At 38.0% G+C, this 16,698-nt stretch overlaps 1 protein-coding gene across 3 annotated transcripts in view; it reads left to right on the top strand.

The window, feature by feature from the left end:
- The window catches only part of zranb3 (zinc finger, RAN-binding domain containing 3), a 356,241-nt gene that overhangs the window by 27,718 nt on the left and 311,825 nt on the right, over positions 1 to 16,698 (top strand). For all 3 annotated transcript variants that reach the window (XM_039757317.1, XM_039757315.1, XM_039757316.1), the window contains exon 2: positions 14,194 to 14,359. In XM_039757317.1, the coding sequence (XP_039613251.1) occupies positions 14,208 to 14,359 (152 nt within the window). In that variant the 5' untranslated portion in view covers positions 14,194 to 14,207. The remainder of the gene's footprint in view (positions 1 to 14,193; positions 14,360 to 16,698) is intronic.

Here is a 16,698-nt window from a genome sequence, read left to right as displayed (position 1 = left end):
TCGTAAATAATAATAGCACCGTACTTTTAATCGTAGGCAAGAAATTATTATCTATAAAGAAATAATCAATTCTTGAGTAGCAATGATGTACTGGTGAGTAGAAAGAATATATTCTTAAGTTTGGGTTTAGAAACCTCCAGGGGTTCTGATAAGTTGTGGTCAGTTATAAACTTTGTAATTATCTTTGCAGTATTAAATGGATTTAAAACACAATGAAAGTCCCCAGCCATAATAATTTTATGAGTGTTCACATTGGATGGATGCAAATAAATTTTGTATGAATTCCTTATCATCGACATTGGGTGCATAAACATTTATCAAAATCATTTTACAGCTAAATAAGTTGCCCATGGCCGGAACTGATCCTTGCCTAGTAAGTGGGTCTCATGTATAAATACTATTTTAGCGTTTAAACCTGTTAGGTGAGAAAATACTTTCTTTCTCTTTAATTCGTGATTCAGGCCTTTAACATTCCAATTCCCATCATGGAGACATTAATTCTGAAAATATAGTCTTAACTGGAAGTGAGACAGCTTTAACCTTAATTTCCTATTTTCCCATGCAGCCTGTTGTTATGTTGGTAGTTATAATTCTAAGGATTAAAAGAATAGATTAGATATAAATATAGCCTGCTCTCTTTCTCTCCCCCCCTTATCCCCCCACCCTCCCATTTTGCCTCCCCACGTGAGGCTGGACCCCACTTCACAAAGTCCCGGTCCTCTGACATAACTAGAGACAGAGCACGTCCAAAACAAAACAAGCCCCCACACAGCAGCGTTTCAGGATTAAAAAGTAGAGATATCTATTGCCAATATCGTCTAAATACTATATGCCTAAAATATAATCATTAACATGCTATAAACTTAAAATATAATCTTCAGCAATTTTAAAGTATTAAGATAATAAACCCGGGGAATGGTGTTAGAAAGTGGTCCAGAATAAGCATGGTAAGTCTTAATGCAATAATAACAATGACAATAAACCAAGGGTATCATGTTAAACAGTCTCCTTTAGGGTAGTAGAAAAGAAAAAAAAAGAAAAAGTAGGGTTAATTTCTTCCACACACGTCTATAACTGTAATTAAAACATAAACAGAAAGCGTCCCAGTAATGAAAAGGATGTATAATTATAATACCCGTGTCATTACAAGTGGATCAGACAGCAGGTAATATCTCCTTGCCATGCAGTGACAGGATGCGACTCACTATTGTGTTTCAGAATATTGTCGGGATCAGCTTTCTTAATTCCTTTTCTGCTTCTTCCTTGCTGGAAAAGACGTAGTATTGGCCTTCAACTTCCTCTTTCAGTTTGGCAGAATACAAGAGGCTGTATTTGATATCAGCTTGCCGTAACCGCTGTTTAATTTTGTAGAAGGCTACACGTTTAGCAGCTGTTGCGGAAGAGAAATCGGGGAAAATACGAATGCGGTTATTTTCATATATAATTTCTTGCTTGTGTCTGAGGAGTGCCATCACCTCTAGCTTAATTAACAATCTCTCAAAGCTGTTAATAAAAGACCTAGGTCTAAAGGTATTTGATCCGCGTATGCGATAAGCTGCTGCTATCTCGGAAATCTGAATTAAAGTCCTCTCCAATTATTTTAGAGAATAGTTCAGCTGTGAATTTCACTGGGTTTGGACTTTCACGATTCTCAAGAAAAACCTTCGATTTTATTATTATTCCTTCTGCTTCCATCTGCCAGAGCAGCAAGTCTGCCTCCGAGTTTTTTGCATTTGGATTTGGCAGCTGTTGCTTTTCCTTCAGGGGTGGAAGCTAGATTTTTCGCTGTTTCAATCCGAGTCGTGAATGTCTCCTTGACATGCTCCAGCTGATCGGCAAGTGTGCTCAGTTTAGACATGGTTTCCTGAATGTGCTCCTCAATTTTTTCCAGCATACCTTTAAAGGCCGCCCCAAAGCGAACATATACGCGTTTCTCCAAGTTTTTTTTTATCCTGCTACAGCTCCCGTTGCAGCTTCTCATTTGCCTTCTCGCTTTTCTTTATATCTTTCTTTATCTCTTGCTTGAGCTCAGCGATCATCACCTTCAGTTCGGACAGATCATTTTTGCTTTCGTGCACCGTAGGTGAGGCGGTGGGCTCTAATACAGCCAGTGTTCCCGGCTCGTGTGGAGTAGGTGAAAGCACGGACTGCAAGGCCTTTTCCAGTTTCAAATGACCTTCTCCAATCGGCGAGCTATTGTGACCTGTGTCACTTGCACTCACACTTTCGCTCCCCATTTCGCTCTCAACTGGAGACGATGCAGCAGACCGTGGTCCCAAGGAGTCTGGGCTTTCGCCCATCTGATCCAGGTCAGTATCTGAAAGGCCGTACCTTGAGCTTGAGCTTGGACTTGTCGGTCTGGGCTTGAATGTAGCTTTAGTTTTCTTTTCCATTTCTTTCTGAGCCCCTTTCTTGCCGGCCATGTTTATATACTGTATGCTTGCATATACTGTAGTAGAACCCTCAGGTTGGATAAATACAGGATATCTCAGGATAATAAGAAAATAATATAAAAAAATAACACCGCTGCTAACGGAGCTCCGCTTCAGACATCCAAATCTTACAAGGGACGAGACCAACTCCTATCTCCTAAATCTGTGAATTAAACAGAAAAAAAAGAAAAAGAGACATGCTTTTAAGGGCTTGGTGCATCTGTAGAGAAGCCTGCTCTTTCGCCCAAGGTTGTAGGTGCTGAGTTTATAATGAAAGAGCCAAATGTGGACCTTGCATGCCTCACCACCATGAGGCACAACATTTATTAAATCCAGAAACGTTGTTAATTTTCAAAAGGGAACCTGTTAACAACCAATGCTTTTCACTAATAACATTTTTATACAGGAAAGACTGTTAATTCTGGTTAAATATAATTTATTGCTTCAGTGACTTACAGTAAATACATCATGTACAATTAGAACTGCCTAGATAAAATAATTACCATACAGCCAAATGTTTACTCAACTACAACATAAAATTCCTTGCCACAAATCTTTCGAAGAACTACGTCCATATGCTGCTCAAAGAAACGGGGTATGTGAGTTTGACAAAGACTGCTGTCATTTTTGTCAGCATGTCTCCCTGTTTACAATGCTTAAAAAAGACAGAATGCATCTAATTTTTTTTAGTGGTGTGTCTGACTCTGCATACATGGCCACAAAGTCCTCCACAAACTGGCATTTTGCATCTGATGATTTTGGTGCCTCCTCTATTGTTACCTGAAGGGGAACAATCATTGATCTTAATTTCTCCTTGTTCTTGAGATGGGTTTTATATTTGACGTGGTCATTGCAAGTATATTTTTGTGCCCAGTCTATGGCATGCTGACTAAACTTGCAGAAAAGTTGTTGTACAGATTAATAAAAATCACTGGGATATTGTTGTGCCTTCAAATTTTCAGTTAAGCTTGTGTTTCATTTTTTTGGACATAGTTGGGGTATCTGATACTGCACGCTTCAACATTTCCACCTGTGCAGCTAGCTAGGAAACCTAGGAAATAGTATATGGGTTATAAAACTACAAATTACTCAAACGTTTAATATATTGGGAAGTTTTGTAACGGTCAACACTTTAGTCTCTAAATTATGTACAGTTCCGTTTTTAAATCTTAATCTGTTTTATTGCATTAATTCTGTATTTCCTTCCGTGTTCTCTGCATCGAGGAAATCATAGGGACTTGCATGGATCCATCCTGCCTTGTATCAACAGTTCAACCATGTGGGGGACATTTTCTTGGCACACTTTTGGCCCCATAGTACCAATTAAACATTGTTTAAATGCCGCAACCTACTGGAGTATTGTTGCTGACCATTTCCATCCCTTTATGACCTCAGTAAACCCTCCTTCTGATGGCTACTTCCAGCAAGATAACGTACCATGTCACAAAGCTCAAATCATCTCGAACTGGTTTCTTAAACGTGACATTGAGTTCATGATATTTAAATGGCCTCTACACTAACCAGTTATCAATCCAATAGAGCACACCAGTTATCAATCCAATAGAGCACCTTTTGGATGTGGTAAAATTTGAGATTTGCTTCATGGGTGTGTAGCCATCAGATTAGTAAGCAACAGTATAATGTTATCATGTCAATAAGTTTCAAAATCCCTGAGGAATATTTCCAGCACCTTGTTTAATCTATGTGATGAATAATTACGGCAGTTCTGAAGGCAAAAGAGAGTCCAACCCAATACTAGCAAGGTGTACCAAATAAAGTGGCCAGTGATTTGTATTTATTGCATATTTCATCCATCTGTCCTCCAAATACACTTAATCCTGAGCAGGGTCTTGATCATCTTTAGATCTCATAGAATTTTTGTTTGTATCTTTAATAGCAATTAATTAAGTTGCATGTAGCTGTGTAGTGGCTATTCATGTACTCCGTCTAATCTTGTCTCAGACAATTGAAGTAATTCCATTCAGTGCATAGTTAAACAAAGAGCATTGTCTTTGGAATTGTAGGTGTAGCTGCGTTTTTCCCAAAATTATCAAAGTTCTGCAGCTTCAACTAAAAAAAAATGGGATTCAACAAAAGCCTGACGCGCAGAAATGATTCCACAGACAAAGTATCTTCGTTTTTTAAAGTTTAGTTAAGTTTTAAAGTAAAACAGTTTACACAAAAAAAAGGAAATTAAAATAGCAAAAAAGGGGAAAATTAATGTTAAGAAAAGTTCAATTCAAAGCTTAAATCTTGTTACATCTCAAATCGTTACTATTTACTTAATATTTCTGAACCATTTCAAAATGGTCAGAAAACTGTATGCTTATCCCATTTCTAAGCTTAAATGGGTCTTTCAAGTCCTTCTTTACTGGGACTTGTTCCAAACAAACTGAGCTTATTATCACACTGTTATTCAGTTATAGTAAGAAGGTTCTATCTCTTGCTAACTTATAGGGGGAAAAGACTATACCATAAGTTATGACTATGAAAGAAATTTATATTCTATTCAAATTAAGCAAACATCAATATGAGTTTAACTCAAAACTTTAACTTTCTAAGATTGGCTCTTACATTTCCGGCCCCTAATTGACTATGCGGGAGCGGAGACAATTACTATACTTTACTTCAATATGAGCCAATTATTATTTATTAACTATTCTTTTCAAATCATTAGCAATAACACTGCAAACAAATATTTAAAAAATTTCATATTTCAAACATTGGCTGTTTCTTGAAGCAGGCACAGTTTATTCACGGGTCTGTCCAGTGTGCTGGTTTTGGTCTGCACACAAACTCTTCTGACTGCACCTTTGGCATCTGGCATTGTCTTGATGACTCGACCCATTACCCAGGAATTGCGAGGTGTAGCTTTATCTACAATTAGAACAACGCCCCTGGTTCAAAATTTCTTCTTGGTGCAAGCCATTTTGACGTTTTGAAGTATTGGCAAATACTCTTTTGTCCATCTTTTCCAAAACAAATCAGCCATGTATTGAATTTGTTTCCAGCGTCTTCTTGGGTATGGTTCATTTTCTGAAATGAGTTTAGGTGGTATTTCAGGTTTTGTCTTCAATAATAACAAGTGATTGGGTGTGAGTGGTTCCAAATCATTTGGATCATCTGATGTCTTCGTAAGGGGTCTGTTATTGAGTATTGATTCCACTCTACACATCATTGTAGGAAGGTTTTCATCATCAAGTGTTTGTTGGTTTAGTGTTGAATTTAAAATCTTTCTTATGCTTCTGATTTGTCTTTCCCATACTCCACCTTGGTGAGAGGCTGATGGTGGATTAAAATCCATTTGATTTGTTCTTGCATCATAGCGTCACTGATTTTTTTGTGTTCCAATTTTTTAATAGCTTCTCGTAGCTCTCTTTCTGCTCCAACGAAATTTGTTCCATTGTCTGAGCGCATGATTTTAACTTGTCCTCTTCTATCTGTAAATCGGAGTATGGCTTGGATACAAGAATCAGTGTCTAAGCTATGTGCGATCTCTATGTGCAGCTCTGGTTGTTAGACATGTGAAGATTACTCCGTACCTCTTGACTAAACTTCTTCCTCTTTTGACTAGGAAGGGGCCAAAATAATCAACTCCAACATTAGTGAACGGTGGTTGGTTTGATGCTAGCGATCTTCTGGCAAATCTGCCATTTTTGCTCACCTGCTTTGCATTGTATCTTCTGCATGTTGTGCACTTTGAAATTATTTTTCTGATAGCTGAATTTGCTTGAGGTATCCAGTATTTCTGGCGTAATTGCGCGAGCACATAGTTGCGTCCACAATGTCCATTCGTTTATGAATGTGCTGCAATATGAGAGAAGCAACATGTGAATGCTTGTGTAAATTGCGGGGTGTTTAGCTTCTTCGGGCATTGCAGCTTTGCAGAGTCTTCCTCCAACTCTTAATATTCCATCTTGTATGATCGGGTCGAGTTTATAGATTTGACTGTTCTTTTAACACAAGTCTTTTCTTTAGAGCTTTTAATTCTTCTGGAAATTCTTGCTGTTGACTTAGACGGATAAGCTCTGTTTCAGCTTTGACTAAGTCATCTAGAGAAATTGTACTTGGTTTTAAAGTCCGTTTATACTTTTTCATGTGTTTTGTGATTAGTGATTCTTGTTCTTTTGGATTACCTTTAGTCTGACTGGCTTCTAGTTGAAATGTTTTTCTTTCATTTCTTAAGTGCAACAGTATGTCTTTAAACTTGAGAAACCAAGCCACTGCTTTCTTCAAGCGATGCCAATCTGAAAAGTAAGTGATTAGTTTGTTGATGGATTTGGTCGCCTCTTCTACTCTTGTCATGTTAACTGAACAAATTTTAACTTCTGGATCATCTTCAAAAGTGAATCATTCAGTTGATCTGGTCTTTTGGCCACTCACGTTCTGACTTCAATAAGAAACTTGGACCATGTGACCATGTGGTGTTCTTGAGAAACTTTTCTATGCTTAGCCCTCTAGAAACTTGATCAGCAGGGTTAAGGACAGATGTGACATACCTCCACTGTGAAGGTTGTGAATGATCTCTGATCACGGAGATTCTGTTTGCAACAAAGGTCTTGAATCGAGTGCTTTCATTTGAGATGTATTTTAGCACCGTGGTGCTGTCAGTCCAAAATGTAGATTCTCTAAGGGCATTTGAAGCTCACCTTTAAGCATTTTGTCCATTTTAACTGCCACAATGGCTGCCGTCAGCTCCATTCTTGGAATTGTGACCTGTTTCAATGGTGCAACTCTTGACTTGCCCATCAGGAATGAACAATGCCTTTTGCCCTCTTCATTTTTTAGAACAAGGTAAGTGACAGTGCCATATCCATCTTCACTAGCATCTGCAAAATGGTGCATTTGTGCTGTCTTTATGGTTCCAAACCCAATAGGTTTGAAGTATCTGTTCACTTTATAGTCTGTAAGTAGCTTCAAATCATCCATCCATTTTTCCATTTCTGAATGTGTTTGACTTCTACTTCCTCATCCCACCCAAATTTCTCTTACATAAGTCTCTCAGAATAAGCTTTGCTGGCAGTAAGGCAGGTGCTAGAAACCAAGTGGATCATAAACTGAGCTAACAACAGATAGAATACCACGCCTTGTAGCGGGTTTGTTTTGCAACTTAATCTGAAATTTGAAACTGTCAGTTTCTGTGCACCACTGGATGCCCAGGGCACGCTCTGTGGGAAGGAGACTGTGGCTCAAATCTAAGTCCTTTTGTTCGTGAGCTCTGTCTTCTTCTGGTATGGACAATAAAACTGCTCTGTTGTTACTCACCCACTTAGTCAAATGGAATCCCCCTTTGAGGCATAGAGCTTGGAGGTCCTTTGCCAGCTTTATTGCTTGTTCTTCTGTCGTCACTGACCTTAAACAGTCATCCACGTAGAAGTTGTTGAGAATGGTGTTAACAGCTTCCTCAGGAAATGTATCTCTGGCATCTTCGGCTGTTCTCATAAAGCATAAGAAGCACAACTGGGTGAAGAAGTAGCACCAAAAAGATGTACTGTCATTTTGAATTCTTCTAGATCTTTACTTAGATTACCTTCAGGCCACCATAAAAAACGTAAAAGATCTGTGTCTTTGTCTGGTATCTTAACTTGGTAGAACATTGACTTAATGTCTGCCATTAAGGCTACTGGCTCCTTTCTGAATCTTGTAAGGACACCAATGAGTGTGTTAGTTAGGTCAGGGCCTTTAAGTAATTGTTCATTAAGTGAAATCCCCTGGTAGGTGGCAGTGCAGTCAAAGACTACTCGAATCTTATTTTTCTTTGGATGATACACACCGTGATGTGGGATGTACCACACTCTGCCTTCATTGCAATTCAGGCTTTCTTTAGGAATCTTAACAGCATAACCATTGTCTATAATGTCTTTCATGAAGGCTTTATAGTCTTCGTGGAAACCTGAATTTTTGCTCAATTTTCTTTTGAGTCCAATAGCACGCTGTTCAGCAATGCAGCGGTTATTCGGCATTTTAAGTGTTTCATCCTTCAAAGGCAAATTTAAACAATAATGGCCACCTACCAGTCTTGCAGATTCTGAAGCTATGCGCATGAACTTGATGTCTTCCTGCGACATTTCCTCCTTTTCTTCACAGTTGCGCTCTGGAAAATCTGTGTTATACTGTTGCAGCAGCATATCTTCAATTTCTGTTATTGACACATGATTGATTGGATGTTTAGGTATCTTACCACTTTGTTTTGCGAGGTCATCTTCTCTTTGTATGGTCCACCAACTACCCATCCAAGTGCAGTCTTCATGGCGTGAGGTCCACCTCCTTGGCTAGGTATGATTCGTGACTGCTTGAAGATTTCTGGATAGTTGATTCCTATTAAAAGATCAACTTCAGAGTCAATATGAGACAGACGTACCTCTTTAAGATATGTCCACTTATCGATATCTTCTTGAAGTGGAATACTTTCTCTGTTCACTGGAATGGAGACCTGTGTAAAGACCTTTGGCAAATCAATATAGTCAACTTCATTGAGACCACAGACTTGTAAATCTGATAAGACAGAACATTGGGTTAGCATCTTTGAATCATCATCATAATTACTCATAGTTTTGAGAAATACTTGTGTTCTTCTCCCTTGAAGGCTCAAATATCTCTGGAGCCCTTCAGTGCAAATTGTTACTGTACTGCGAGGTCTATAAAAGCGTAGTTTCTACATACCTTTCACTTTTCTTAGATTTTACTTTAACAGGAACTACTTGAAGTGCACATTCTTCTCCGGCCCCAGTAAGGGTACAAGTTCCAGTCTCGGTTTCCATTTCTTTAGATGTTACCTCATTAGCTGTAGCTTTAGATGCTGCTCCACTGTCCTTTTAATGTGCAGGATATCTGGGTGCTGTAAGGAACATGTCTGACATTTCATTCTTTCATTACAGTTCTTACCTAGATGACCCTGTTTGAGACAGCGAAAACATAAACCTTTAGATTTTAAGAAGTCAATTCTTTCTTTATGTGGCAGTTCTTTGATTTTTTTTACATTCAGCAAGGATATGTTGGTCGCTACAAAAGGCGCAAGGTTTTTTAAATGCATAATTGCTTGTGACGGACCTTTTGATTAATTTGTCCTGAGTTTCCTTTTCTGCATCTTCTGTGATATTTGTGGCAAAGATATTTCCTTTTTTTAGACTAAAGTTCGTAGAAGGCTTTCCTTTGTCATTCCTCTCTCCCTTTTCTATATATTTGTAACTTTGTATAGCCGTGCTATGTATTGAATGAGAGGCGTTCTGTGCTTGTGTGTGTAAGAAGTTTATTAAATCATTAAATTTTACATCTCTTTTTTCTTTTCTCTCAGTACTGCAAGCGACTGATAACCACTCTCTTTTCAGTTCATATGGAAGTTTTGAAACAACAATATGTAGATTTTCACCTATATCGAATTCATTGTAATTTCCTCCTAAAGTAGGTGCTGCATTCATACAACGACCGAGGAAGAGCGCTAAATCTACCAGTGCTCCTCCATCTTCTGCTGACTTTATCTGAGGCCAGTTCATAATTTTTTTAATGTGTGCTCTATATATCTGTCTACTATCTCCATAGTAGGTTTTCAGCAGCTGTCGTGCCTTTTGATAGCCCTCTTCAGGCGCAAGTCCAATACAGGATTGAATAAGTTCGTTAGGGCGACCTCTAGTGTATTGTTGTAGAAAATGCAGTTTATCTTTTTCATTTTCAAACGCTTTGTCTACAGCATAATCAAAAGCTCTAATGAATGATTAATACGTTAGAGGATCACCATTAAATATTGGTACTTCTGTACGTGGCGCTGGAGGTTTAATTTGTTTTTCCCACTGCTGAGCTAACAGATTTGTAGCTTCGACAGCCACTCTTTGGCTTTCAGCTTGATTCTGAAGTATATCGACAAGACCGTGTCCGTATAATTGTGGCTGTGCCGAGGTAGTTAGTGACCGTATTTGCCTTTCAGACTCATCTAACCTTTGTAAGATTCTATTAAGTGTCGATTGTTCAATCAGTACTGCTGTAGGAGGTGATGATGTGGCTGCTGTTTTCTGAGCTAAAGAGTCAAGTCTAACATCAAGGGTATGTTTTAATTGAGGTGACGTCTTTCGTTTTTTTGGCTTTGAACGAACCCGTTCTTGAAATTGCATCTCTTCGAACTGATTAATTAGCTGTTCATCAACTTTATGTGCTAACAGTCTATTTGCGTCTTCTAGCCAAGCCGTAGTAGCGACAGTGAATTCATTCCATTTCTTAAAGCGTTCGGTGAATGTCGTTTTCTGTTTCTGAATCGCTCCCTCCTTATCTATACTAATAAAAGGCAAAGCCCTCACTTACTCACTCACTGACTCACTGACTCACTCACTCACTGACTCATCACTAATTCTCCAACTTCCCGTGTGGGTGGAAGGCTGAAATTTGGCAGGTTCATTCCTTACAGCTTCCTTACAAAAGTTGGGCAGGTTTTATATCGAAATTCTACGCGTAATGGTCATAACTGGAAGCAGTTTTTCTCCATTTACTGTAATGGAGATGAGCTTCAACGCTGTGGGGGCGGAGTTTCGTGTGACATCAACTCATCTCCCACGTAATCACGCAGTACATAGAAAACCAGGAAGACCTCAAAAAAGCGCTCAAGAAAACATGCATTATATAATTGAGAAGGCAGCGAAACAATAAGAAGCGAGCGAGTGACATATACAACCATATTGATGAGTTCTGCTACTTCGGAAACAAAGCACGATGTAAACCTACACTAAATATTCACGGGTGAAGGACTGTGCTTATGGAGAGGAAGATGAGATGGTCAGGGTGGTGTTTGACACAAACTCAGCGAAACTGCGAGAGAAAGTTTTAAGTGCCAGGACTAAGGTAACATTAAATAAAGCTATGGACATAGCACGAGATGGCACCAGCACAGCTGGGAACCTTCGATGCAAGTACACCGAGTGGCTCACGTGAACTGGCGCGAGTGCACAGATAAAAGCAACAGTTCCAAAGAGCTGAACAAAACCGAATTACACAATTGAAAAGGCAGCAAAAATATGAAGCGTCTGATAAGCATATTCATAAATGCAGCTACTGTGGAAACAAAGCACACGGTGGAAAAAGTCAATGCCCCGCTAAAGGAAGACAGTGTAAAAAAAACCCGTGCATGCAGTGTGTCAGGTCTCAGATAAAGAAGAAGACGAGCTGTTTATTGATGCAGTAAGAAACGAATCGATGAATGAAACCTGTCATCTTTACAACGATTGACAAACACGGAATGTAACTTGAACACAACACATCCTACAAATACGAACCTGATTGAAAGAAATAATGATAATCAAATCCTTGATGACAGCAACACTCAGTAACACTCACAAAACAAATACTGTATATTGAATGTCATGTTACGTTATTTTTAAAATGTTCCCTTTTCTTTTTCTACCTTTTTTAACACACTACTTCTCCGCGGCGATACGCGGGTATATATATGTGTATATATATATATATATATCCCGCTCTACATACTCGAATAATGGATACTTTATTCGCCATCAATGATTGTTTTGGTAAAGCCATACTCAGTGTATTCATTAGATGAACGGTAAAAAAGTAAGAGCGAGGGGAGGATGACTCATTGAGGCATGCAGGCTGTAGTGCACGTCAACTCTATCTGAATTGCGAGCACATTTGAAAAATATATCTTTTCAAGTTCTATTTAGTCCATATGTGTCAAACTCAAGGGCAGGGCCACATCCGCCGCGTGTAATTATATCCGCCCGCGAGATCATTTTATATACTGTATTATTGTTATTAATGGCCGGGTATATGAAGCTGGTAACACAATAAACTACAGATCCCATAATGCAGCGCTTCAGCTGCCTTGCAACACTTACCGCTTACTAGAGTTATTGCACTGAGTTTGCACGGCGCTTTGGTGACTTTGAAGAACAAAAAAAGTCCGTCTACATGCGGCTCGAACCTTGTGCATGTTTGGTAGCACATATCTGTGTGAGAAGCTCTTCTCAGTGATAAAGACTAACAAAACAGCACACAGGAGTCGCCTCACTGATGAGCACCTGCAATCCATCCTGAGAATCTCCACAACACAGAACCTCACACCAAACAGAAACGAACTTGTGGCCAAAAAGATGCCAGGCGCCCAGCTCTAAAATGACATATGAGCAAAGACAACTGAATGATTTGATTTGTTATTGCACGTAAGAGCGGAGTCAACCGTTTTAACAAACAGCGTATTGCACTGATCTGAAATAGCTGTGTGTGTATATATGTAGATATGTATGTATATGTATATATATGTTTATATATGTGTGTGTGTATGTATGTGTATATATATGTATATATGTATTTGTGTGTATATATGTGTGTGTATGTATGTATATGTGTGTATATATGTGTGTGAATATATGTAGATATATATGTATGTATATATGACAATAACACCCATCACTCACAACAGTGACAAAACAATTACATTGACAATCAGGTTACGTTATTTTCAAAATGTTTCCTTTTCTTTTCATTGCTTCTTTAACACACTACTTCTCCGCTGCGAAGCGCGGGTATTTTGCTAGTTTAATATAAATAAAATCTTCAAATCTTTTAGCCACCATTAAGCGGTTTTCTGGAATGTTTTTAAGACTTTCGATCTCAGCTATGAACACGTGAAGCTTATCTTCCCTCTGACTTATGTGATCTTTAAGATCTCTAATTATATTTTCCGACTTCGAGTCTGAACTCAGATCACTGCCGATCTCACTTGAACTCTGTTTAGACATCGCCATGACAACAGTTCAATAAAATGACGGGACGTTCCAACAAGGCAGATTGCTTTCTTGAGACAAGGTTCCAATGACTCAAGCAAAGGCACATCCAATCATCCAAAATGTCTTTTTCCAAGACGTCATTTAATAATATCACAGTCTCTCAAATCTTCTCAAGGTACGGCGACCTTGCTTTCATTAACGATCATGCGAAGATAGTAGATAATATCACGGTACCTTCTGAATGATTCAGTTCTTTTCCTTCGTCGAAGAGTTCTGTAGCAGAAGTATCTTCTGTACTCGAATGGTAGATTCCAGTTCAGGCCTTAGATAGCAAGTTTTATGACGTAGATGTAGCTGCGTTTTTCCCAAAATTATCAAAGTTCTGCAGCTTCAACTCAAAAAAAATGGGATTCAACAAAAGCCTGACGCGCAGAAATGATTCCACAGACAAAGTATCTTCGTTTTTTAAAGTTTAGTTAAGTTTTAAAGTAAAACAGTTTACACAAAAAAAAGGAAATTAAAATAGCAAAAAAGGGAAAAATTAATGTTAAGAAAAATTCAATTCTAAGCTTAAATCTTGTTACATCTCAAATCGTTACTATTTACTTAATATTTCTGAACCATTTCAAAACGGTCAGAAAACTGTATGCTTATCCCATTTCTAAGCTTAAATGGGTCTTTCAAGTCCTTCTTTACTGGGACTTGTTCCAAACAAACTGAGCTTATTATCACACTGTTATTCAATTATAGTAAGAAGGTTCTATCTCTTGCTAACTTATATGGGGAAAAGACTATACCATAAGTTATGACAATGAAAGAAATTTAAATTCTATTCAAATTAAGCAAACATCAATATGAGTCTAACTCAAAACTTTAACTTTCTAAGATTGGCTCTTACAGTAGGAGTATCACCTCAATTATTAGACCCATGCAATACTTTATGAATATATAGTTTAGTTATAAGTGTGAAACAATAACTTAACATGTGAAGTCTTCTTTTAAATTACTCATTGAAAACTCTGGCTTGTTGACAGTTACATATTTCATCATGGTCGAAGATGGGTATTCTGCAGAGGCCAAGGATACCAGATGTCTAAGTGAGCTGGATACAGCATTACTGTTGCTCCCAGAAAAGCTTCAACATAGATTGATGCCATTTCAGAAAGAAGGCATAAGATTTGCTATTTCCAGACATGGCAGGTATGTATGTGTTGAATTGATTTTTAAGCATAAATCAATTAAACAAGTTTGGAAGATTAAATAATTTAAAAAAGAAAAACATAGCTTGCTTGAAGTAAACTATGGACCTGAATGCAAAAAGAACAGATGCATTTACTGAAAAAATCATTGTTTAATTTATCAAATTAGTTAAAAAGCAAGGCATTTGCTGTTTATTTGTATAGCACAGTTGAATGTGTCAATATTGACATTAGAGCAATATATATTTTAGTAATTTTAAAAAAGTTTCTTAATCAGTAAATGTGTTTTTTTTTTCTGAGCTGTTTATCTTTGCATAGCTATTATTTTTTAGATGACTGTTTTGCTTAATCATATATAATCATAGTCCCGATCAAAATTTTAAGACCACTTGAAAAATGGCAAAAAAACATATTTTGCATGGGTGGATCCTAACAAGGTTCCAAGTAGAGCTTCAACATGCAACAAGAAGAAATGGGAGTGAGACAAAACATTTTTTGAGCATGCAATTTAATGAAAACAACGATTAAACGGAAACAGTCTGTTTTACAGCTGATCAAAAGTGTAGGATCACACCTCCAAAAAAACCCGTAAACCCCCCCAAAACAGAAATCAAACTTCCAACCATGACCTCAGTACTGAGTAGCTCCACTGTTATTGTTGATCACTTCAAAAATTTGTTGCGGCATGCTTGATGCAAGCGTTTCCATGAAGTGAGTGGGAACATTTCTCCAAGTGGTGAAGACGGCCGCATGAAGGGCATCTACTGTCTGGAACTGTTGTCCATTTTTGTAAACTTCCCTTGCCATCCATCCCCAAAGGTTCTCAATTGGATATAGATCAGGGGAACAAGCAGGATGGGCCAAAAGAGTGATGTTTTTCTCCTGGAAGAAGTCCCTTGTCCTGCGGGCATTGTGTACTGTAGCGTTGTCCTGTTGAAAAACCCAGTTGTTACCACACAGACGAGGGCCCTCAGTCATGAGGAATGCTCTCTGCAACATCTGGACATAGCCAGCGGCCGTTTGACGCCCCTGCACTTCCTGAAGCTCCATTGTTCCACTGAAGGAAAAAGCACCCCAGACCATTATGGTGCCCCCTCCACTGTGGCGCATAGAAAACATCTTAGGTGTGATCTTCTTGTCAGGCCAGTAACGTTGGAAACCATCAGGACCATCAAGGTTACATTTTTTTCTCATCTATACTAATAAAAGGCAAAGCACTCACTCGCTCACTCACTCATCACTAATTCTCCAACTTCCCATGTAGGTAGAAGGCTGAAATTTGGCAGGCAGAAGTACAGAATACTTACAAACGTTGGGCATTTTTAATTTCGAAATTCTACGCGTAATGGTCATAACTGGAACCTATTTTTTCGTCCATATACTATAATAGACATCTGCTCGATGGCCGTGGGTGGCGGAGTTACGCCTCCCACGTAAGTTAGTGCCTGCCCATTTAAGGCCGTCCGTCAGCGGTAATCGAATAGAAACACTGCCGCTAAATATTCACGGGTGAAGGACTGTGCTTATGCAGACGAAGATGAGATGGTCAGGGTGGTGTGTGTTTATATATTTATATATATATATATATATATATATATATATATATATAAGATATATGTATATAACAGCTGTAAAACAGCTTGTTTCAATTTAATCGTTATTTTCAATTATTTGAATGATCAAAAAATGTTTTGTCTCACTCCCATTTCTTCTTGTTGCATGTTGAAGCTCTACTTGGAACCTTGTTAAGATCCAACCATGCAAAATATGATTTTTTGCCATTTTTCAAGTGGTCTTAAACTTTTGATCGGGACTGTATGTGAACAAACACTTTGTTTTAGTTAGATTGCTTATAAACATACAATATTCTTTTTATTTTACTCTGAATTCATCATTGTTTTAAGGTATACTGTGCTTTTCAATTAATAGGTCACAATGACCAATTTTTTAACAATACAGAAAGGTAAACAATTTAGCCTTGTAAGTAGTTTTGTTTTATCTTGTTTGTACCAATATTACAATAAATACACTATACATTTTGTTTTTAAACATCCTACTAATTATCCTTTTCAAATGTATAGTCATACTATGTTTTAATCAAGAATTAAATATAATGTTAAAGATAAAAGTAAAGCAGCCTTTTAAAATTCAGGATAGTTGAATTCTATTACTCACTGTAAAACCTTAATTTACCGTAGCACAATATTTCTTTATGTATAATGGTAGCCTTTTTGATTAGATTGCATTTGTTTCTAGATAATTGCAGTGTTTTCCACAAAAATCAGATGTAGCAGTGGGGGCACCACTTTTTGAGGATCAGGAAGGGGGACCCAGGAAAAA

The sequence above is a fragment of the Polypterus senegalus genome, chromosome 6 (assembly GCF_016835505.1).
Source record: "Polypterus senegalus isolate Bchr_013 chromosome 6, ASM1683550v1, whole genome shotgun sequence".
In the NCBI taxonomy this organism is placed as follows: domain Eukaryota; kingdom Metazoa; phylum Chordata; class Cladistia; order Polypteriformes; family Polypteridae; genus Polypterus; species Polypterus senegalus.
Note: the sequence above shows the minus strand (reverse complement) of the source record. Positions and strands in the feature narration are given on the sequence as shown.